The following is a 25,062-nucleotide window of genomic DNA, read 5'->3' on the forward strand; positions in this document are numbered from 1 at the left end:
GAGAGAGAGAGAGAGAGAGAGAGAGAGAGAGAGAGAGAGAGAGAGAGGGAGGGAGAGATGACAGAAGGAAACTGACCACATATTCACAAAAGGACATTCCAAGAAGCCTAGTTTAATTGGCAAAAACTGGGAGTAGCGAACAGTTTAAAACAGACACCTACATGCTCTGATGTGAAGGCAACCAGTCTTGGAATAGCTGCCATTCCCTTCTCCTTAACTTCTGGGAACATCTTGAAACGTGCAATCAACATAGCATACATGTTAGATATGGCACCACCTGGAGTCCACAGTAACACACTGTTACTTCTTCTATTCACGACTGCATGGCTTTATTTACACACATACAAAGCAATCCAGTGCATGCTTAGACTGCAAAAAGTTCTACAACTCCCAGGAAATCCCAGTATGGTAGCCGTGGCAGGAACTTTTTCTGTGTAAACATGCAAAGAATTGTGACCTTAAACAGCTTCTTTAGACACAGAGATTTTTCTCATTGAGAAGACATGGTTTGATCTTAGTCAAGGGAAATTCTTGTTCCATCTCCATCCCCTGCTGGATTAAAATTGCCTGGCAAAGGAATTCTCCCCCAACCTCAATGTGAAATAGCACATGTGATTTAGACTTGTTAGCAAAAGGTCTGAAGGTTCTCTTCCCTTCAGTAAACCTGGCATTTCCCCACATTTCATGTCTGTCTTCACAATTTTTCTGTAATCTAATGAGTGTACTAGTATATTTATCAAGACTGTCTGCTCTGTAAAACTTATTTATTTATTTAGTACATTTCTAATTGGCTCAATAACTAATGTTCTCTAGGCATATTCTACCCATCTTTTTATTTTTGAGCAGAAGAAGATGGACCATTTTTGACAAACAACAATCTATTCATTATGAATTTGGCTCAAGGCATAGTTGTTATGTAGCTGGATGCTCAAAGAAATGAAAAGTATCATTCATAATGCACCATGTGCAGTGGGGCTGACAACACAAGCCCCATAAGTAGCCAGGACTTATGCTAGCAGTTTGCACTGCATGCTCTGATTCGTTAGTGAAATGCTCAATATTATATGTTCACAAATCAATACCGCTTGCATTTTGAGAAATGGAAATGCACTTTTGGCCTGGCTCAGTTACCTGTTCATGCGTGATTTCACACACTGAGTGCACAGAAACATCCTCATAACAAGTATCATGAACTCTGAAGGTGCATCAACTTCTGTAAGATATGTTCGCACGTGCATGTATTTTGCCCATTGCCCACAGAAAGAGACTCACCCTCTGACATTGTCTTTCCAGGGCATAAGACATCGTCTTTCCAAGTGCAGGGAATTATGCAGACAAAATTGTCCCAACAGACGGCCTACATGCAAAGAGCTGTCTTCTTCGTCCTTTCTCTGCTAGTCATTCCTTTGTGAAGGTCATCTCAAAATGGGGTGGGAGTGTGCAGGCCAATGAAACAAAACCTTTGTCCCTTTCTTTGGGACTAATTTTCTAAGTTATGTTTGGGCAGGGTATGGATGTTAGTGGTGTGACCAGGTGCTTAAAATGCACAAGGAAACACTGGGTCCTTACAAGTCTTTTGTTGGCAAAGAATCACATTCAGTTCTTGCCTCATTGCTAAGTGAAGCAGAAGGATCTCAGAAAGCTCCCAGATTTGGGACAGGATGGAGATTTCTCACTAAGGATTCCCCATTCCACTGAGGAGAACCAAACACCATTCACCCTTTTCCAGTACACCAGGGTCAGACTGGAAATACACCTCATTTGTGATAGGTAAGGGTGAGGCTGCTATATGGGCCTAGTTTAGGGCTTTCCATTAAGATTCTGCACTGGGGGTTATTTTTTTCTAACTGGCTCAATATTATCTCATAACTCAGGAGGCTTTCCCAGGAGTGCTTGCCAGCGTGATTCCAAGGACTGGATGCTAGAAGCCAGTGCTACAGGCCCCCCCTTCAGCCCAAGGGCCAATATCAGTTGGGAGACGCTTCCGGGGCCACATTCCAGCGGTGCACAGGGCAAAAGGCAAAAGAAAAGTAGCATATCTTGGCTTAGGCTCTGAATGTCAGTAACTAAACCTTAAGAGAGGCATTTTAATCCTTTAAAATGGGCCAGGGCTGCACAACAGGTGAGAAATCATCAACTAATCAGCAGTCAGGTAGGGCCAGGTAAAGGGGGCATAGACCAGTTAGGAATCTAGGAGGACCAGGTTGGACACCTGAGCCTGAGGTTGCCCAGCCCTGCGGTAAACTGATGGCGGAAAGAAGGTAATGTGAAGTAGGTAAGGCTGGTCTGGTAAGCCTGGTAAGGCTCCTTGTACCAGACTTGGAGTCCTGACAAGCAAGATGTCCTATCTTCCTCCAAATTAGGCTGTTAGAATTCCTAATCTGAATAATTTGAACACAGTTTTGTGCATATATATGCAGGTTCTCCCATTACTGAGTTCATGAGGTGGAACCAGCCTTTAGCTCCACTCCCAAGCTACCATTTTGCTCTGTTGTTGCATCCTGGTATCTTACACCTGGATCTGATATCTGGTATCTTACATATCTGGATCTGATATCTTACTCCTGGGACACCCACCCCCCACGCCAAACACACACTCTACATTAGTATCAGTTCTAAGAGGTTTCCCTTAGTTTTATCACTACTGGTAGCTTCTTTAAAACTGATGTTTTACTGTAACCACAAAATATCATGGATACACTGCTCTGAGAGTTTGTTTACCCCTAGAAAGCAATATATACATGACTTCTAAAAATAAACAAAATGAGTGTTTGCTGCAGCGGTTTTGAGCCTAAAGTCTGTGGGCCAAACCCGGCCCACCTGGGGCCATGATCTGGACCTATGAAGTTTGTTGGATGGCCCTATTCCCTTCGCCGGTCCCACCCCCTTTCCCTGGCCCCCAATTGCTTTGCTTTGCAGATTTTGCCTTTTTGACATGCTGAAAGGCTTGGTTCCCTTCAGAAAATGCTTGGAACTAAAATATGCAGGGTTTGTCCTGGAGGGAGTACTTTTGGCCCTTCCCCTGTTGCCCTGAGTTCTGCCTACCACTGAAACCTGGAGCTTGAGAGCACCTCCAAAATTGCATTCAGCCCTGGATTCAAGGCTCAAAGGGCCTGGATTACAGGGTGGGGGCTGCCCTACATTCCTGGAAAGAAAAGGATATTTGCATTGGATTGACTAAGTGCCCATGGCAGTGCAGCTACCTCATTATTAAATTCTATGATTTCTTTGTTTCATGTAATTTACAAAGTATTTAATATAGCAGGTCTACAGGCAAATGTCTTTTCCAATTATATTCTCCCAAGCTGCCATGTCAGCTCTTTACAAAGCAACACAATTGGCTTGAAGGGAAGGTTCAGTGGGGGAAGGCATGGAAGTTCTGAATAATCATGTCTCTGAACTGCCATAAATATGCAACATTTTGATCTCTGAGAGAGGATGAGCAAAGTGTAGCTCTTGAACATGCATGCTACTTCTCACTCCAATGGGACTGTCAAAGGCATTGCACATCAGAGGGTTAAATACATAAGAAAGGAGTACGTACCAGGTGAAAATATCCCGTCGCCAGCACCGCCTGGCCAGCCAATGATTTCCCTCATTTTCCTTAATGTGACGTACTCCAAAAGCACAAACACTGGTGCAATTTCATAGGTGAACCTGAAAGATATCAATATCAGCAATTTATTGATCAGTTTAAAAGACTGACTTGATCTCATGTTTCCTGCCCCAAATCTTTGGCTACCTAATAAGAAGGAAGGACTCATTAGAAAAGACCCTGATGCTGGGAACGATGGAAGGCAAAAGGAGAAGGGATGGCAGAGGTTGAGGTGGCTGGATGGGGTCACTAAAGAGGTGAATGTGGGCTTGGGTGTACTCCGGGGGATGGGGGAGGACAGGGAAACCTGAAGAAATGTTGGCCATGGGGTTGTGAGGAGTCAGGCACAACTTTGAGACTGAACAACAACAACCCTTTAACTTCTGCTACCTGGATTTGCATGACACCACAATAAAATAAAATGAGGAATTAGACTTGCTCCTGATTGTGTGTGTGTCTGAGGTTCGAGAATGTAACTCCAACATGTTACTTGTGTATACTAGTAACCTATGAGGAATCAAAGGGCCTAGAGTGAAGTCCTACAATACAGTATTTATCCCATATGCAAATCCTCCTTTGGGCATGATGTTCATTCACGACACAATCCTCTTTGAGGCTCCTCAATGAGGTTCCAGTGGGACTTGCTCCCAAGAAAGTGCACAAAACTACAGCCTCAATTGCTTTGGGATGGCCACCCTCTCTCCCAAGGTTGCTGCGGGGATAAAAGGCGTCGGAGAGAAAGAGAAAACAAATCTTGTCGCTCTCGCAGAGCTCTTTGCAGGAAGGGTGGGGGAAAGAGCTATGCATGGTATTTATTCATGCAAATGAAAATCACAAAATAATTCTCAACGGCATTTCTGGACATTTCTTACTCAGTTGTTGTTTGCAACTGTAATTATTTTGAAAGGGCAACAAAAAATCCCCAAAGGCAGGCAGGACACTGGGACTGAAAAGACTGCCTAGATTTGATATTGAATTAACAAAGCTTAAAGGGCTCCCACGATGAAAAGCCCCACCACATTTACATACTTACATATTAGTGTTGGCAGTAGAAGTTAGCCAGTCTGCAGCTAATCCAACCATATCCAATCCAGTTGAAAGCTGATTGAAATACCTGGGGTGACCTGCATGACATTGAAATATGTGATGATTATCATTTTATGCAGTTTATTTTTCTTAGTAAGCCACGCTATTGAAGAGTGACTTGCATACATCAGCTCCACTGGGTAGGGCGACTGGAGTGTGAAACAAGAATACCACACTTCAAAATGTACTTTTTACCTGCATTCACTCGGAGAAGCAGTGTGGTGTAGTGGTTAAGACTGTTGGCCTGGGACTTGGGAGATTTGGGTTCTAGTCCCACTGACCATGAAGCTCACTGGGTGACTTTGGACCAGTCACAGACTCTCATCCCAACCTACCTCACAGGGCTCCTTTCTGAGGATGAAATGAGGAAGAGGAGTACCTTGCAAGCTGCTTTGGGTTCCTCACAAATGGAGGAAATGTGGGGATATAAATGTAGTAATAATAATATTCCTCCAGCCCCACCACCCCACATTTTCTCATGCAATGCAGCCCTCTTGCTGATACAAGCAGAGATGAGGCCTCTCCAGAGCGTGTAAGATCGCTCACTGGTCTTGCCTGGTCCCACCATCTCAGCCTCAAGTGGAGGGACACAGGCCCCGCAGAGCAAGATGCAGAGAGCTTGTGGGGGCCCATGATCATCAGGGAGGGCCCACAACTTTTGCCCCCTGAGATGGACAAGTGTCCTCCACTGCACTTAAGGGCACTCGGGGAGCTTGGAGGGCCCAGGACAGGTGGTGCAGCACATACAAATCTGTCCAGCAACAGAGAGCAAGAACTGGGGGTGCCTCCCACCACTGTCCCCCTGTCCCAACCTCTTTGGCCTGCAGCAGCTGTCCCACTTTGACTAATGGTATCCCTGTTTGGTCCATAGAAGAGCTACATATGAAATCCAGTAGGGCAGATGCTCTGACTTGACTGTCCCTGGACCAGGGCCCAGGAGCTGAGACCTGCAGGCCACCCACACGCTCCATGCAGAAGAACCCCCTAATCTGTCCAGAGTATCACATGCACCTTCTGTCTTCTTAAAGGCACCAGTGGAACAATTAATTCCCTTCTGGACCCCCCAACAGCCAAAGCTCCCTGGTCAGTTCACAGCATGATCAATCATAATATAAAGTTTACAATTCAAGAATTTAGCACAAGTTGAAAACAAGTTAAAACAGTTGGCAATTAAACAACGAAGGCCTGATAAAAACACTAAAATGCCCAATCATATGCTGTCAAATGTGTGGGTGGCTGGGGTGGAGGAAAGTCTTAACTTGGACTGAACATCTAACAGGATTGTTTCTGGATGGATTTCACAGGGGAGAGCATTCCACAGTTGAGGTGGGGAGGGCATGACAGAGAAGGCCCTTTCTCTTGTTGCCATCCTCTGAACTCCCATGGAGGATGCCCTTGAAAGAGATCCTCCAATATTGATCATCATGTACTGGTAGGTGCATAATGGGCGAGGTGCTTCATCATGTACATATCAGGATTCTGAGCCATGTAAGGTTTCATAGGTCAAGACCAGCTCCCTGAATTGGGCTCCTAAATGTACAGACAGGCAGCTCCATTGGGCCAGAGTTGGTGTTCTGTGCTCCAGCCTCCTGGCTATTGATGCCAATCTGTATCAACTGAAGGCTGAGCAGGCTAGGATGCTGTTCTGGCACAAGAAGGCTGTTCTGCCTTCTCTGTACAGTGGGCTGTGCTAGCAAATGCATTTCCTTAATCAGTTCAAGCCCCTCATCCAGAAGGACTCCTGAAGCCTCTCACATATAACTGGTAAGCTTAGAAAATCTTTCTGCATGCCATTATCCCATTGAAAAGCACCTCCTCTCTTGGAAGCTGCCACTTGCTGTGCTTGGTGGTGGGGAAACCATACAGGGAAGCAGACATCATGTTTCATTTGGCCCTGAGGGCCAGCTACCTAAATCAGGCAGAAAGAAGCATCTAAATGGAGAGAGCCAGATAAATAACACTGAATAGGAAGGGCGAATAGGTCCAAAATGAACAGGGAAAGAGTCGGCATGGTCATTGCCTCACATGCCCACCTTCATCCAAGGCATGCTTCTGTTCAATACTTCAGAAAAACAGGAGAAAATCAGATTTTCCCCCTTTGCCTGACAAGTAGGAAACAATCTGATTGCCTCCCACCGTCCAGCCTTCCTGATGGATTCTGCCCTGCGAGGACTGGGTAACGTGTGGCCTTTTGGCTCCAGACCTGATCACAGTAATAGACTTAGCCATGCTGAGATTCCAGGAACACATTAAAGCAGTGACCTGCTCCAGGGATCGGGTTGGCCATTCCTCAGCCTGACTTAACCCCCTCAGGGCGCCATCCTTCTCACACCTGATTCTCACAGTCCCAGCAAACCAGCAGCTTTTGCCTGGGCTCTTGGTGTAACACTGCAAGGAAGCTAAAGACCAGAGAATCCTTGTGGAGCCATAGATGACTTGTCAGGAGCTATGGCGATTTTAAAGGAGCTCAGGCCAGTAAGTGAGTTATTTTTTTCCTGCAGAGCGACTAAGGAAGGGGTGGTCAAAAAGTAGCTCTCCAGGTGCTTGGACTTCAAATCCCAGCATCCTATTTGATTGTTGGCCATGCTAAAAGGGGCTTCTGAGGGCTGGCTTAAAAGCATCTGAACACCTTCTGTCTGCCCAAACCTTATCTCAACAACAGTTTGGATTTGCACTTTTCACGAGTGACCATGTATGAGCAAGCTGTGGGTGCCTGCTTGGATTACTGAAGGACTAGGTCCTCTTTTACACAGTACAGTCCTCTCTATGGAGGACTCCCAGAAGACAGCCCTCTAGTTTGAAGGTATCCTCTACATGAAGACCTATCAAGTCCAAGTCTGGTACAAAGATCAACGGCCATCAGCAGAACAGATGAGCTTCAATGCTGGCCGGCAACAGCACCTGGACTGCACTTGTCACCAGGAGACAAGCATCACCACAGGCTGCACTGGGCTTCAATTTCAATTCTCATTATTTCAACATTTGCATCTATACCTATAAATTAGCAGAGGCATTTTTAAGATGTCTTTTTTGGCTCTCTCTCTTGCTGATGTCAGTCTTCTTCTCAGGTGATTCACAAGTGGCCTCCGCATGGAGGAGGGACCAAGCTCTCTCCTTCTTGGTCTCCTGGCAGACAATGCAAGTTGGAGAATGCAACTTGCCCTTCCTTGTAGTCCCTAAAATACAAGAGGCCCACTCCTTGAAACACCAATGGTGTGCTCCCACACACACCATTGGTGCACAACCTTTAAAGGTCTCGACTCCACCATTATGACCATCATTTCCTGGACCATCCCATAGCCAAGGCTCTTTGGGAAGTTTACAGCAACATTTCCTTACTTGTGTTTTCCAAACCATTGGCAGGGAAGTGCCCAGAAAATGACTGACGAGGCAGTGCTGGCGGAAAGCAATGCTAGCATGAAACCTGCAATGTACAAATATTGCATGACCTTCCGTGGAGTGCAGCTGGGTTTTTGGAAGCCCCATGCTGTTCAGTTGTACCAAGCGCCTCTCCCTTAAGACTCATCATGAAAGGGAAACATTAATCGGGCAATTAGGCTAGTCTTTGTCAAAGTCACCCTGAATGTACTTTAAGATATGTGCAAATACAGGAGGTTGAAACTCGTTTGCCCAGAAAGTGTGTGAGTGAATAAGAGAACAGAAAAACAGTATCTGAAATCTGGCCAGATAACCAGGGAGAAAACTAGCAGGTGTTACAATGAATTTGGCATTTCCTCTGAACTTGCTTTTTTGCACCCCATAATACCTATTAATCCTGTACAGTTGTGAGTAAGCCAATTGCCATACTTTAAAAAATCTGCTCATGGAATTTCTTATTGTTGATTATTTTAATTGTGTGTATGTGCATGCATGTGTTGTCTGTTTATATGCCTGTATGTAAATATTTGTCTATTGTGCTCAATATTATATTTTTAAGTTTTTAAATCTTTGGAAACCATCCACAGACCTTTGGCTACTGGGTGGAAAATACTTAAGCTAATAATGCTTACATTCCTTTAAAATCAGTGAGACTTAACCTTGTTGGATCTTTTCTGGACTACAGCCTATAGTTCCTCCCTTGACTCTCTGGATGTCCCACTTCTCAGGAAAATGTACATATGTGGGCAAAGCCATTGCTGTGATCAGGACAAAGGCTGGAATTGGTTCTAGCTAGTCCCTAGACTATGAGGCAAGTCAACATACTGTAGAAACACTCCTGTAAGGGGGATGACTGAGTTGAGATTCTGCTGTAGAGAATCTTAAGCCCATGGTGAGACCTGAGCAGAAAAGAGATGGAAGAACCCCATTTTCTTTTTCATTGCCAAATGAGAGAAAGAGAAGAAGAAATAATAAGATGGTGCTTGTTCTGATCTGATTGCATTTCCTCCTTCTCTTTAAAATGAACTTAGCAGTGCCTCCAAGCAACAGTCTTTTGACAGTCTTTGCTCGCAGGCCACATGTTGTCAATAAATGGTACACTTCAGAAGCAGAAACAGGCTGACCAACTGAGGAGCTTGTAATAACCTCTATGATGAATAGCTAATGATGATAAGATACAGGGAAAAATGAGGAAAGGGAGCTGACCCCTTTACACCGCAACCAAGGAGCCAATGATGGGACACAGTCTGCCTAGCCAGCAGAACGACATATCAGAACACACAATTATAAACTGCAGAATTGCCTGGTTATTGTAATTTTAAATATACTTGATTAAAGTCAAAATCACTTTGGTGGTGTCAAAATGATTAATGAAAAAAATATATTGTGGACTGTTCAGTACAATTGCTTGGCTTATTTCAGTGGTTTCTAGATCTTTCTGTAATGGATATTTAGCAAACCTTTTGGAGCAAATCTCTCTCTCTCTCTCTCTCTCTCTCTCTCTCTCTCTCTCTCTCTCTCTCTCTCTCTCTCTCTCATCTTTCTGAAACTGTTAGAACAACATTCTGTTAAAACCAAATAAACCAGAATTGCATACCAAATAAAGCTCTGTCTGGGTTTTGGTACCAGCGAAAAGACGAATTATCTGCAGCTTCTAGAATGTAAAAAGCAAACGCACGCGCCTGCCAGCATGAAAAGCAGAGATACGACTGACGGAGCTCTCAGAGAAGGGCATACAAAAACAAAGAGGAAAATTATCACCCTCTAGCAGTCTTATATCCACCGCACACCCACACCAGGCAAGGAACAGAGCACTGAAAGATGCTGGTCTGTCATTCATGGTACAATACACAAAAAGCTCGCTAATCACAACCACACTGAGTGGGTGAAGCTGGAGGAGGGAATAGGGGAAAGCAGCAAAACCGGCTTTCTCTTATAAATGGAGTCAAAGCAGAATGCTTCATTCTTGCTGCTTTAGCCTAAATTAAATTTAAATTTAGACTAAATTCCATGTAGCTCTGGACGGAGGCTGCATGGAAGAGCTGGAAAAGCAAAATAATAGGTCTTCCTTTCAGGGGCTGTACTTCTCCTGTTCTGCTGCCTGATACTCCTTATATCCTATCATTCCTCCAAGGAACTCAAGGCAGCTTATCTGGTTTGCTGCCCACCTGTTTTCTTCCTTACCTACTCAACAGCCCTGTGAGGTAGATGGCTGAGAAGGGGTCAACCTGGCTTTCCTGGTCCTAGTTTGACATTCTAGTCAAGGAGTGGGGAAATGGTTCATCCTGAGGGCCACATTTATTTATTTATCATTTCATTTTTATACCACCCGATAGCTTGAGGCTTTTTTGCATGGTAGACACAAGTTAAAAACACACAAAAAAGAAATAACACAAGACAATACAACCACAGTCATTGCAACTAAATCAGCATAGGGGTATAGCACTGGTACAGGATAAAATGTAGTATTAAAACTAAAGTTAAAAAGTTAGCTGTTGAAATATGGGAAAAATAAAAGGGGTTTTACCTGTTGCCAAAAAGAGTGTGGGCTCCAGATGCACTTCTTTGGGGAGCTCATTCCAGAACTGAAAAGGCCCTTCTCATGGTAGCCACCCACCTCACTTCCTTTGGAGGGGGCTCAGGGAGAATTCTACAGTGGGCAAACTTCTGGTGGCTGGATGCCAGCAGAGGGTGAGGCTAAAGCCACACACGTTTCCACACACAGCCCGCATTCTTGGACATGCAGACACACATGCAAAGATGCCTCCTGCAGCAATTATGCTCCTTCCAAATGGCTTGATTGTGGGGAGGGTCTCTGCATTGCAGAAGAGTGATTTTAGGAGACTGCAATCAGGCTTGGAGGAAAAGTCTCCCACTGGCTCTAACTGGAAATTTTCTCCACCTTGAAGGTGGCTCTGGGTTGGTCAAGGAGGCTACACGAGCTGCATCTTGTCCTTCGCTATACACCATGACACTGCAACCAAGGCATTAGCCCTCCGTCAACCTACTATTAGCCTATACTGCATTCACCTGTGTCCTTTCTAGTCACTGTCCCCTCAGCCAGTGCAGCTCCCAACTGCTCAAAGGACAAGGATGTTGGTGTGTTCAAACAGCAGTTTGCTGCTATTGCTATTTTAGGGTTATTTTTGGCACTGTTTTATTGTGCATTTTGCTTCTTTTACTGTATGTTTGCTGTTTAGCTGTGTTTTTATTCCATTTTAAGTCTCTTCATGTTTATTATGCTGCCTTGGGAGGGCTTCTATCCTAAAAGGCAGGCAAGAGGAATGTCAAGGAAAGAAATCTAAAAACTATGATTACATGTTTAGTAAATTATTTTCCGAAGACTAATAGTAATCAGAGAAAAATGCAATTTAAACCCCTTTAAGCATAATTTGATAGTAGTTAATGCATTAATTATAATTTAAACAACTGCCATTGCTGCCATCACCACCAAAAACTTGAAAAGGTAAACAGCATTAAGTACACCAATAGAAGTAAGACAGATTCAGGAAGCAGGAAAATAGACTTCACAGCAGCAGTGGTGATATCACACAAGAATGAAACATTGGAGCAGAATGACTGAAGAAAGGCCCTAATCTTTTGATGTATGTTGGGGGCAGGGAGGAAAGAGATCCATTCTCCAGAATGGGCAACTTGCTTGCCTATTCACAAACTGTTTTTCTGGAACAGGCCAAAGAACAATGTAGGACAACACCCTCTACAATGCCAGGAGAACTTGATGACAGTTGCAATTGTTTGTCCTTAGACCAAGGAAGGCAACATATGGCCCTTTAGATCTTTCAGCCTACCACTTCCATCTTCCCTCCTCATCAATACCATCCCTCAATAATAACAGTAGCAATGCTCAGAATAAGAATAAATCATGGTAGCTACAGCTGTTGGCAGTCATAGGCCAAAACATCTGGAGGGTGGCCATTTGTCCCGGGCACTGGATTTGTTCAGATGTACAGCCTCCAGCACAGGGACTGCATGTGGTCATCATGTTGATAGGCTCCACAAATTGTTCTGCTGCTTTTTAAGAGCAAAGGCAACAGCAATCTCCACCTCTCCTGACAGCAAATTTCACAACTTCAAGAGAGAACCTTAAGCAGGCAACACCTCTCTGAAAACTAAGAGAATTGTTGGTTCTAATTAAAGGCAGCTGCAGAAATAGTGAGTTCCAAAAGCCAAGGTGACATCAAGAAAAAAAAGAAGAGATCCAAAATCCCAGCAGTGTCTCCTGATGTTATGTTTCTTTCTGGTCTTTTCCTTTTACTGCTCCCCAGGGCAAGGAGACCTTAACAACACAATCCTAGCCAAAAGCAAGTCCTGTTGAATTCAGTGGCTAAGTGTGCACGGGAATGCCAAGGAGGAATGGCAGCGAACCCATTCACCTGGACTAGGCTGTTCTTTGTCCTGTATTCCTTCCAAACCCCTTGGCTCTGCATCAGCTGCTGTTGCTCCAACTCCCACCTAAGCAGCCACAATACAACACATATTGCTTAAATTGGTCTACTCGTTTCTGGAACAACAGAAGCAGACAGGTTCTATTTCACTTGCATCCCACCTAGGAATGTACAGATGCTGTTAAATACATTTCTTCTGCATTGCACAGATTGCCAGGCATTTTTTGTTCATTTGATGGAAACAGATTTTGTTAGGGATGGAAGAGAATGTCATACCACTCGTACAAATGTGCATTAGCACCAGTGTGCATTAGTGCTAAATGCATTGGTTCATGTGCAATTTTATCAAACTCCACCCCACAAAAAAGTAAAAATAAAAGAGGTCTGCAAGTCTGTGCATTGCACACAATTCAGAAAAGGACTGTCTTCTGCAGAAACTTCAAACCAGATGCACAGAAATCCAAATTCTTTTGAATCTGCTGAAGATTTCTCTGACCCTCCCCTTCTTGTGGGCTTCCATGACTAGTCTCTATATGAACAGAATGTTGGACTATAAATAGGCCTTTGGTCTAATTCAGCAGGGCTTTCAGGTTTAGGCCATTGGGAGTGGAGGCTAGTGACTGTCTTACCCATGCCTTAACTTTTAAGGAGCTGTCTATGGTCCTGAAACATGTTCCCGAAACACTTCGTGGCTCCCTTATATTTCTGGTTGAAAACTGGGGTGGGGACATTGCCCCACTGATATTGGAGCTACCAGCTACTGCTGGCCACCGGGAGTGGGAAAAGCACTGTTCCCGGGGTTTTACTCAGGGCTGGCTCAAGCATCTTTGGAGCTCTCCTGCAGAGCGACTCCAGTGCCCCCACTAAGCTGGAAGAGGCAGGACATGCCAACTGAAAATTCACTTTGGCTGCATGTGATGCTGGATTCTCTGTGCATGCTATAAATGGTACACCGTTAGGACCATGGACCCTTTGTTAGCCTTGGGGGTTCCAGCTCCACCAGAATCACAAGACTTGGAGTGCTTCTCTGCATAGAATAGCGAAGAACCAGCCTTTATCTCAGGATGTCAGGAAAAAAAGCCAGATTTTATCCCATAGTGGAAGAGAAACACTATTCCATTTGATTTCCCTGGCCAGTGACTGTCAACTAATCCTTGTCCTAATCCAGAGACTGGCCAGGTGGGCAATCCATGCTTGGCTTGCTTGATCCAAAGGGGAGCAGCTTGTGGTCCTCTAGGTGTTTTGGCCTACAGTGTTCATTGTGGCTGGCCAGCCTAGCCAGTAGTGAAGGATAATAGGCAACACCATCTAGAGGGCCACAAGCTGTCTATACAAAGCTTGTCCTTCGGAGCTGCAAAGAACAATCACCATGACTGAACTCCATTGAAACACTTGAGATGATAATACAATAATCATAATAGCCATTTTCTTCCCAGTGTTCCAGATATGTTAAAATCATTTTCAAGCAAGTAACAACATGCAATTCTATGGATGTCTGCTTTGAGAAAAGCTCAGTAGGACTTACTCTCGAGTAGAAATTGCAGCATTTAATAAATCAGAACAGAAGCCAAAGAGCCATGTAAAACCAGCCTTCCTCGACCTCAACTTAGCGAACTCTGAATGTTTTGGACAACAATTCTCAGCATTCATGATCATCGACTTTACTTGCTGGGGCTGATGGGAGTTGACACCCCAAATGTCTGTGGGGTATCAGGTTGGAGAAGGCTGATGGCTCATTCCTATTCCTAGGATCCATTCCATTCCCTGTTGGGATCCATCCCTTTATTTATTTGTAGTTTATTTCTAGCATGCACTGATTTTGCTGTGGCCCAACACTGTCAATTGCCATTCTAGCTCCCTTTACCTCCTCTGGGCCTGGCATAATGGCTCCCATGGAATGGGCAGCATCCTGGTCCTTCCTATTAGTGCAAACCCAATTTTGGTGGCTTGATCCAAAAATCAGGTTTCCTGCTGCCTTTGCACCTTTCTTCCATGTTTCCAACTCAGATTTCAAGGCTCCAAAAAACAAAACAAGGACAAAGCTGGGATCGTGTGTGCATGTGAAGCTCCATTCGACCCAGCTGGGTTTCTTACTTGTGAATAAAGGTGTCTATGTGCATGTAGGCTGGCTTAAGAGGCTTGTGGAAAGCATTGCAAATTCCTCAGTTTGCCGATCCCCCGCCACCATCCTCATATAGGGAGAACTGGAAGGGAGAACAATTGAGCTCAGTGGGACTTTTCTCCCTGACATTTGCACCCCACCATTCCTCCAAGGAGCAGAAAGTGGTGTCTTCCTCCTATTCATCTTCATAACAACCCTTTGAGATTGGTTAGGTTGACAGTCTCCTGAGCCCCAGCCCAATCCACTGCACCACACTGCAAGCGCGTTTTCTAGAACATACCCTCCCACCCCCCGATTTCACATCATTCTCGATGCCTTCATGCACCCCACAAAATAGGCTGTGGCCTCTTCCCTAGGAAACCTCTGAGGACTTTCACAGCTGCAAATGCAGCCCTGTATGCAGGCACTTGGAAGCTATTCTCATAGCAGGCAGTGGAGCTTCGGCACATGCATGGGGGACCTGCTGGCTCCAGATGTTGCTGGACTGCAACCCCCAGCAGCCCCAGCCAGTGTGGCACAAGGTGAGGAGTGAAGGGCATTTCAGTTCAGCAATACTTGGAGGTCTACTTAACCCCCACCACGTCCCAGGTCCCAGGTCTGCATGGCCCTGATCAGGCTGTTCCTCTGCAATTTTCTATGGATCTACTCAGCACAACCCTATTCAAGTTTTCTCAGAAGTCATATATCCTCTGTTCATAGGGACAGAAACAGACTTTACTTCCAATACATGAATGACTTTATTTCAGTCATAGACCAGTAAAATTTCAATACATGCCTATCAACTATGTCTTCTCTATTTTATTTATTAATTTCATATTTGTATCCCACCTTTTTTTCTTCCAAAGAACTCAAAGCTGCCTACAAGTTTATTCTCCTCGCCTTTTAATCCTTTCAACAACAACCCTGTGAGGCGGGTTGGGCTGAGAGTCTGCGACTGGCCCAAAGCCACCCAGTGACCTCCATGGCTGAACAGGGACTAGAGCCCAGGTCACCTGAGTCCCAGCCCCATCCTCTCAACCACAACATCACACCGGCTCTCATGTAGATTTAGGGGCCCCTTCCAGATATGGGCATCACCATAGATGTGTAAGGGGCTTTTGCGATCTGGACTAGCTATTTGCATCTACTCTGGCAGTACGAGAGAGGTAACTGCTAGACCTACGTTTAAAGTATTGCGCGTTTTGGCCCCAGTGAGGATTGATCAAACTCCAGCCCTGCTTGGTCTCCAAACTGCAAGTGACCGGAATTTTAACTGGCAGTTGTGAGATTTGCTACGGAAGACTCTGGCCCAGATAAGAAGGAAATGTGGGTGGGCTTTGATAACAGGTGAGCAGAATAAAACCCATCTGCCCCAAGAACAGGTGAACATGTCATCGTGTCCTCAAGCAATAAGCTGAGCAGGCGTGGCTGCGCGTCCTCTCACGGAGTCGACTTTTCCACAATTTCGCTCCTTCTTCGACCCGTCCCACCCGGGCTCAGGAGGGGCTCGACCAGGCTGAAAGAGGTGGGGGGAGCGACGAGCTGGGCACGGTTAGCAGGCCGGCCGAAACCCGTTGATTCCCGACCATTTAAGACCGCCTGGCTTTTCCTGGGATCACACGACACGGCAAAAGCGTTCCAGGCCGCCTCCTCTCCCCGTCCGGGCGTGCGTCCCCCACAGAAGAGGCGAGGAGAACGAGGCCTCGGCCTCCACGGGCCCGCTGAGGGGCGGAGGCCGGCCGGCCCGCTCCCCGACGCGCCGCTCCCTCCGCTCAGCGATGCAGGGCGGGCCGGGCGCCCGCGTCCCCCGCGCTCGAAACCTCGGCTGCCCCGTCCCCGGGCGGGCGGCTCCGACGGCGCGGCTCGCTCCCGCTTTCGGCCCGGCCGCGCGCCCTCGCCTCTCCGCCGACCCGGCCCTGCTGGCGCGCGGCGGCCCGGCACCTCCCGGGGGACAGGCCCGCGCCTCCTGGCCGGCCGGCCGGCGCTCTGGAGGCGCGGCCGGGCGGGCGAAAGGGGCCGGCCGGGCGGGCGCCCTTCCGGAATCCGGACGCCGGGCGGCCCCAGGCGGCGCGGCCCGCCCACGGCGGCCGGAGGAAGGCCCGGCGAAGCGTGAGCGGGGCGGTGCGCCCGGGCGCGCCTCGGCCTGGTTGGCTCGCGTGCTCCCTCGGGTCCCACCGCGCGGGTCCGAGGGAGGTTCCTGCTCCGGATCGCCGCCCTCGGGCCCCTGTGCGGTCCGAGTGACCTCCCCCTACTGGGACGATGCTCACGCCCAACGGAGTTCGCCTGGTCGCGATCCGGACGGGTTGCGTCGGGGTGACCATCACCGCCAACGACCCGACGGCCTGGCTCGGCCATCCCGGTCCTATTCCCCTTCTTTCCCTACTTTATTCCTCTAGAGAAGTTAAACCAGAGTATCTGGATATGCACCTGTGGTATTAGAGGACGGTAGATGGGAAAGGAAAAAAAGGCAAGCCCCTTGCACCACTAACAAACCAACAAAAACGAATGTGCATCTGACTTCAGTGGGATCTGCGTTTCCATTCCGTTTGGATAAATTCAACTTCATTCTAAATAATTCCTCAGCTGTACTTACTCGGGAAGAATCCACCTTACACGTACACATTTCCAAGATGCTTATGCAAGAATATTCGGGCTTTCACGCTTCCCCGTTTTGCTGGTTTAGCTGACTTTCGAACTAAAATGTTACTCACACAAGTCAGTTCTTTATGGGTGACTGATTGCCCAGTAAAACGCAAATATTGGGTTCGTTAGCCCGTTTCCATGTCAACTGGATGTTCCTGTATTTTTATATCGGGTTCCTGTGGACCTGTACTCATAGGCAAGTCCCACAGAGTTCAGTATCCTAGGGAGTACGTTTACGATTTCGGCCCAAATGACTTAAAGAACCAGGTCGAAAATAATCGTCGATGAATATTACAGGCTCCTCCCCATTAAAGGATCCAGAATTTGGTTTTGAGATCGCACCGCGTGTTTATAGAATGTGCATAAATTGTTTATTGCATATCCCTTACCCATGACCAGCATCCTTCAACAAGCTACTAAATTTCCTTGCATTCTGTATATAAGATGCAGCCAAGACCTGCCCGATTAAGCTTTCCTGGAGTCGTGCCTGCGGATCTGTCGCTCGCTCATTTCTCCATGAGTGCCGAACTCTCGTGTGTTACAATGGATCGGACTAACAATACTTCCTCATATATCGGGCGTCACAGACTTAATTTATGTGCAGCTGAAGTTTGACCAAGTACGACTCATAAATGGGGCTTTCAAAAAACCTGCCTCTATTTCTGCAGGTATACCGGGGAAAGACCGGCATCGTTTGGAAGGACTGATATGCGATCAAGGCACCGAAATGATACGATAAACGCCTTCTGGAAATGGTCGCCAAGGGCTGACAAATCCCGCTGATCGCGAGGCCCCGTCGCCACTCGCCGGCAGCCCTCGCCGCGTCGCCGCCCGGGGATCCGGCGGCCGCTCCGCATGCGGCTCGCGGACTTGGCTCCGGGGCCACCGCGCGGGCGGCGAGCGGCCCTCCCGCTTCTCCGGGCAGCGCGTTGCGATCAGCGACGCTGCTTCGGGCGGAGGGGCAGGCAGGTCCCTTTGCCCCAGGAGGGCCTGCGGGCAAGGCACGCCTCCCAAAGCGGGCCCTCGCGGTTGCTCCGGCTCTCCTGCCGGGACGAGGCTACCCCGGCCGCGCGGGTGGGAGAGAATGCGACTGGGTCACATTCAGACGACCCCGCTGAAACGCGTGCGGAGTCTGGAGCCGGATGCCTCCGTGACTACGGCACCGTTTGCTGCCGCTTCGCTCCTCTGCGTCTGCTTGGCCCTTCACTGGTTACGTTTTTTCCACCATACGCGTGCCTCACAACAACTGTACCCAACGTTTCATGCCTCTGATGAAACGGACTCTAGTCCGTGGAAGTCGATGCCGCAATAAATCTGTCTGCTCCCTCCCTCCCTCCCTGTGTGTGTGTGTGTGTGCGCGCGCGCGCGTGTGTTTATTTTCTGTCTACATCTCGCAATGCTTTAATCAGGCAAGGTGTTTCTGGCTCTCCCTTTCTTTCTTTCCGAACAAAAATATTTTCTCATCCATCTGCGTTTCTTACAGTCCTTCGAGTCCAGAAGCAGCAAGTCTGCATAGCAGATGCTGCTGTTTACTATAATAATATTAATAATAATCACATATGTACGTCTAACCAGAAGTAAGTTCCATTGAATTAAATGAGCCTTATTTGCTGTCAGACGGGAGCCCTATAGTGGAATCCTATATAGGTTTACTTAAGCAGTAAATCCAGTTGAGTGTACTGGGTTCATACCCAGGTAAGGGGGCATAGGACTGCAGCATTAGTTTCCCCCTTTACATTATCTTTGCTAGCTATTAAACTAAGGATTGGATGCAGATTCGGGACGTCCCATAGACCTTAACTGGTCTGCCCCAAGTATGACCAAATCTGGAGCTGCCTCCCTCCGCGCACTGCCTCGGGCGTGCGAATCCAGCTGCAACCAACGCGCTTTATTGCCAAGAGAAGCCGGCTAAGTTCCTCTGCTCCCGGGCCAGCGGTCACGCGCCGAAAGCAGCCAGCGACCGCGGGCAGGGTTCGACAAGTCAGCCCGCGAACCGCGAACCACAGGGGGGCGGGCTGGGGGAGCCTCCCAAAGCAAGGCACCCGCCCGCGACAGCAAGCGAACTTCGAATGAGCCCGGCCGGAGCCTCCGCTGTGGCCAAAGGCGGCAGCTAAGCCAAAGCGATGAACAAGTACATTGCGGACGTAACACGAGCCTATCCAGAACTGTGTTTGCAGAGTCCATATTTTTTGTGGTTTGGGGAGGTCATGAAATCGGGGTTTCGGCTGCAATCCCAGATGCACCTACTCAGGAGTAAGCCTGCTTGAACACCCAGAGTGGCGGGGTGAGACTGAAATCGACTGGGCGCTTGCCTGGGATTAACCCTTCCCCGCCCGCCCTCGCTGCGCCTCCGCAATCGAGGCGTCCTCCCGAGGGCGTCGGGCTGAAGCTCCCGAACGTGGATCACCCCAGAGGCCCCCCAGCCCGAGGTCGGTGCCTAGGAGCGCAGCCAAAGGCGGTTTTGGGGCGCGCCGCCTCCCCGTGAAAGAGCGCCGTTTCGCGTTTTCGGGCTAACTGGCCTCTTCCTCTTCTTCAATGGGGCGACAGCGTGGAACCCGAAGGCCGCCTGGCCCTTACCTGCCGCTCAGCACCAGTTTCTGGAATCACTGTCCGATCAGGCGAACGAGGAACTTGCAGCCCGCCTAGGTCTGCTTTAGGATGCCGAGCTTTGCCTTTAGGAGCAGCGAAGCAGCCGCGCAATTTCGGGGAGTTTCTTGCCCTATGGCTTCTGCCCTCCGGCCCCTCTAGACTGCTTCCAACCCCACAACAAGCCCGATGGTTCTCTTTGATGGTTCCCTTTGCTCCGGAGGTTCGACACCCCCTCATGGGCAAATCGTTCCTCGGGTATGTCTCTTGGCGGGGCAGAGACACTCCACCCTAATCAGCGGGGTGACTTTGGTTATCTTTCAGATTGGCACAGCCGTGGGCTCGGAATTCATTCCAGGGTTTCACACGAGCGAGCAAAGAATTGGGACCCTCCCTTATGGCTCTGGGTATGTTGCTAAAAGGAGTGCGCCATTCCTTCATCCTCGCTCTGTTTACACAAACACAACCAAAGAATCGCGAGGCAATTTCTACAAGAAGCGAAGGCATCATTTTAAAAGCGATTACGGACCTGTGTACCGAGATTAGGACGCTAGATTCGATTGGCTTATCACTCCCCAAAGACACACGTTCCCATAAACAAGACAGTATTTTACCCAGCCAACGTCTTTCCACCAAAAATCCTCCTGCCCCAATAAAGAATCCCCACCCCTCCTGAAAGCAGGAATTGCTGCTGTTTACGGCAAACGTCAAAGATTGCGACATTGCTTCAGCGCAAGACAAGAGATATTGGAGGACGGCCAGGGGCTGGTGTCCTGCCTCCGCACGCACCAAGCGGGGCAGGTGTGCGAGCTCCGAACTGAGCTCTTACCTGTTTTAATGGCGTATTTCAGCGCGGTCCTGCAGTTCAGCAGAATTTCTTCCAAGGTCTGTGGCTGATCAGCCAGTTCCCAATTATATTCCTGAAGGAGCTCGTTTGGATAATGGAAATCGATAACTTTGGTTGATCTATCAAAATTTTTCACCAGATACTGGAGCAAAATGTCCATTACATCTTGGAGGAAAGACAAAGTGGCTACTTCTCCATCAGAGGCAGGCAGAAGATCTGAAGAAATGGAAAGGAATGAAATATGACTTTTATTTTGGACACCTTTCCCATTTAGGGCGAACGGTCAAAATTTCTCTCATTCATTTTAAGTAATCTCCATTCAGAGGTGCATGATGCCATTGGAAAAGTCACTGAATCAAAATGGCATACTGGGAATATAAATTAAATGTATGGCCCTGTTAACACACAAAATGCTGTAGCTAGGGATCCATTTATTTCCAGAAAACAAGCCCCTGAAAAATCTCTACATTTCTGCTTGTATGTGTGAATTGGTTTCAGTTGGTCATTTTTTTCTTAAAATGAACCATCTTCCAAATAAGCAAATATGAAAATTATGAATTTTATAAATTATATCATGCACCAGTAACAGTTTGCAGTGAGGTTTTTTTTCCTCCTCGAATTTTCTTTTAATTCTGTTTTCTTTTACCGATTATGCATCATTCCTCAAATAGATGTAAATCATTCTTGGTCACTGTCCCTCCGAGTGGTGCTGAAATCACCATAAGTTTGGCAAAAGAACAGACAGTAGAGTATTCAGACCCCCCCCTCCCCTCCCGCCCCATGCTGAGTAATTGACAATGTCAAGGCAGCTTCTGTGATGTTGAAGAAGGCTATTTATCGGTTATATATATTGCCATCCAGCATAGAAGGATTTGAAGTGATTTATTGAAGCAGAAAGATTCATAACCCATAAATATATTCTTGGCATGAACTTTACAAATTAACAGCCTGATTCCAGTTCCTAGATTTCAGTCTCTCTACACACACACACACACACACACACACACACACACACACAGAGTTTTGTTTTGTTTTTTGTTTTTTAAACTTCATATAATTCATTGGACTAGAAAAGATGTGATGGAATTTGAAATAAACACTTTGGAAGGATCATAAAACATTCTTGGTTACTCAGATAATTGTGTCTGTGTAGGACAGAGAAAGAGGGATATTTCCCTTAGAATCTACATCTTATCCTAGAAATATTGCTTTGCTAAGCCCTGAGCAAATCAAGCCAATCTTTAGTATCTCTGGCATGGTTCGAGTTGGCTCCTTGAAGCAAACATGTTTGTTCGTGTATATTGCCCAGGCATTTGTGTATGCATATTACCCAGACTTGTAAAATCGACAACCACATCTTGGCAAGGAGAGAGCTCGTGGTGTTCACGCAGAGCTGTTTACCAGTTTCTCTCCTACCTGCTTAAAGGGAACAGTCTGCCCATATCGAGTCAATGGCCAAAGTTCCCATGGACCTGAATGAAACTGGCTTTTATTGCATTTCACTTAAAGCCTTTTCTTTGGGGGAAAATGCATGCCAAGTGATAGATGCCTTCCAAACCATTCAGTCGCCTGACCCCATTCTAACTCCCGTTTCCGCGTAGGGGCTTGTTACCTGAGGAGTGTAAAAATGCGTAATTAATATTCTCTTTCTGGCAACCGCAGGGCTTTTTATTGCAGGTGCACGTGGCCTTTCTGGCAACCGAGCTCGAGTCTTCCTTAGTAGCCCCTGTTTCCGTGGGCTTATCCCCATCTCCATACAGCAAAGCTAACAAAGACACAAAGGGCGAAGCGCTAAATAGCACCAGCAGAGACTCAAAACACCAAAGTGCTTTCCTTCACCCACCGCCCGATTTGTTAAAGACGGTCTCCCAATGATTTACACAAATGGACATCAGCTAATGCTCAGCTTACTCTGGAAGTACTCGATTCCTTACCATTATTTGGGGGAACAGGTGTTTTTTTCCCCTTTATTTTGCTTTTTCCTTACTGAAGACCGCCGCCCCCCCCCCCCGCGCCCCCATATTGATTAAAGCTTTCTGCTGTGATTTGAATACCCACTTCCTTTTCAAAGCTTACCGCAGAGTTTGGTTGAAATCCCTCCTGTAAACTTCTGGGCAGCCTGACACCAAGCTTTGGCTAAGGGATGGGAGAAACAAGAACACAGGATCAGACAGGTCGTTTCGAGTGGATTCCCCGAGAAATCTTCCCTTGCTCCTGCCACTACAGCAGGGTCACGATAGAACAGCAGTGGCTTTGTTCTCTCGTTCCCCTGTCCAAGGTTTGCTTAGGATGCAGAGCCTGCTAAGGGTTACGGGCATTGTGTTAGGCTGCACGTATCAACAGGAGTAAATCCCAATGAAACCAGGCGGCGGTTTCTTCTGAGCAAACATGTTTAGGATTGCGCTGCGCATGTGCTCCTCTCTGCCCCGAGTGCCCTCGATATTGAGGGGGGGGGTGTAGGCTAGGGAGGAATAGGCAAAGCAATACATAAGGAGCATATAAAGTCTTCTATCTATGGCTAGAGTCCTCAGATCTAGAAGGGAACGCATGCAACTTCCTAAGCGCTCTGACATGAAACAATCGCTGGTCTTCTCAGCTCCCCCCTTCCCCTCCCGCTATCCTTCCCTTTTTTGCGGGGCAACTGCATTTTGGCGCATCCCCAGCTTTTCCCATCTGGGTCGGATCCTGATATCTGTCCAGGATCCAGAATTGGCCCCAGCAGCCTTTCTCAAAGTCCCCTCCCCGCCCCCAGCGGCACGGTCAGTCGCTCCATGGTGCACAGGTGAGCCGTCCGGCTGAGCCTCGCGTCGGCCATGCCCAGGTGCCCTTTGGAGGGATCTATGCTTAGAGGGCGCCTTCCCCGGACAGATGCGACAGCCGTTCGAGCTTTCCAGGAGGATCAAAAGCAGAAACGGTGCGACCAGACGATCTCTGGTGGTGATGCTGATGACGATGAAGAAGTAAGGTCAGGGTTAGACGACCCCACCCTGGGGATCTGCGGGCAACTTCGCTGAGGCAGATGCGTCGGTGCTGGTGGACATTCTCCTCCTGGGGGCTGTGGGCTCCTACCTGTACCAGGGTTGTCCGGGTCTCCGGCTCCTTCTTCAGACCCGAAGGACCAAAATCCCGCGCCTGGAGTTGCCATTTGCGGAGCTGGTGAGGAGCCGGCGAAGTGCAGCGAGCGCGCCTCGGCTGTGTGCGCCAAGGAGAGCGGACAGGGGCGGGGGAAGAAGGCAGGGCGAGAGGAGGCAGCGGGAGTGCTGGCGCGGGGGCGCGGGTGGGCGCGCGCGTGTGCGTGTGAATGCGAGCGTGACCGGGGCCGGAGCTGATGACGGCGCCGCGAGGGGAAGCAGCCGAGCGCGGCTGCCTCTCGGGCGCGCCAGACAGTCCCCCCGACGCTGCTCCGGCAGGCTGGGCGGGCGCGCGGCGGCGCTCCGGGGAGCTCTCCGTGGTGCTGATCCGGTAGCCGCTGGCTTGCCGAGGGCAGGCGGCCGCTGCTTGCACTGGGGCGGCAGAGCGCCTTTGGCCCCAGGACGTCTGCGTGGGAAGGAGGGCGCCTCCCTGGGAGGCCGCGAGGACTGTCCGTCTTGGGCTCCGGCAAGACACGCTGAAACGGCGCTGAAAGAGTTGACTTCCACAGGCGGCGCAAGCGTGTCTGAGAGAACGGGAGAGAGGAAAGACCCCATGGAGACCCGGACTCGTGTGTTCAGCTGGGGGATTCACACATCTGGGCAGGGAGGAAGCCTTGAGAGGTCCTGGAAGGTGCCAGACTTCGCAGGAGGAGAGAGATCCTTTGATCCATCCAATCCGTTATACATGGATATCAAGCATTCTTGGATGGTCATAAGTAAGCAGGTTTGTCTACTCTTGAAATTCAGGAATGACTGAAGCTGAGCTCTCCATGTCATTACAAATGGTATATTGAGTAGTTGTGGCTGAGCTTTATCCAAGATGCAACTAGAGGAGGTGTCAGGAAAAAGTAAATCAGACATTACATAAGGCCAACTTTTGGAAAAGTTCATGGGCCATTCATGGTCTCCAGAGCACCACTGCTAGACTCTGCCCAAAGACTGAGACTCAGAATTCTGCCACCGGCCCTTAGGCACTGAAAGAAAGCAGAAATGTCTAAATCTGAAGATATTTCTGGCCCCTAAAATGCTGAACGCAGCACACCAAATCCTGCCCACCTAAACAGGAGCTGGCAAAAGAGCAGAGTACGTTTGTGCAAAGAAGCAAAGCTGAATAGACCTGGAGCCAAAGCAGGTGTCCCAGTGCCTTCTCCTCTTTCTGGGCTCACGTTCAGCTCAACCGCCATTTAGGAACCTAAGCAGCTGCTTTCTCCAAGCTGCTCCAGTCTCCCATAAGCTGGTGCCCTCCAGATGTTTGGACTACAGCTCTCTTCAGCCCCAGGCAGGGTGAC

At 48.2% G+C, this 25,062-nt stretch overlaps 1 protein-coding gene across 1 annotated transcript in view; it reads right to left on the bottom strand.

Annotated features, from left to right (window-relative positions):
* Window positions 1-23,787, bottom strand: part of GAD2 (glutamate decarboxylase 2) — a 46,199-nt gene extending 22,412 nt beyond the window's left edge. The window contains exons 1-7 of the mRNA XM_044424900.1: window positions 23,712-23,787; window positions 22,719-22,778; window positions 22,255-22,407; window positions 20,625-20,858; window positions 4,629-4,719; window positions 3,545-3,657; window positions 162-277 (exon numbers count right to left, since the gene is read on the bottom strand). Coding sequence (XP_044280835.1) covers window positions 162-277; window positions 3,545-3,657; window positions 4,629-4,719; window positions 20,625-20,858; window positions 22,255-22,407; window positions 22,719-22,778; window positions 23,712-23,787 — 843 coding nt within the window. The remainder of the gene's footprint in view (window positions 1-161; window positions 278-3,544; window positions 3,658-4,628; window positions 4,720-20,624; window positions 20,859-22,254; window positions 22,408-22,718; window positions 22,779-23,711) is intronic.
* Window positions 23,788-25,062: the final 1,275 nt, after the last annotated feature.

This window comes from Varanus komodoensis, unplaced genomic scaffold (assembly GCF_004798865.1).
Source record: "Varanus komodoensis strain SLA01 unplaced genomic scaffold, ASM479886v1 scaffold15, whole genome shotgun sequence".
Lineage (NCBI taxonomy): Eukaryota > Metazoa > Chordata > Lepidosauria > Squamata > Varanidae > Varanus > Varanus komodoensis.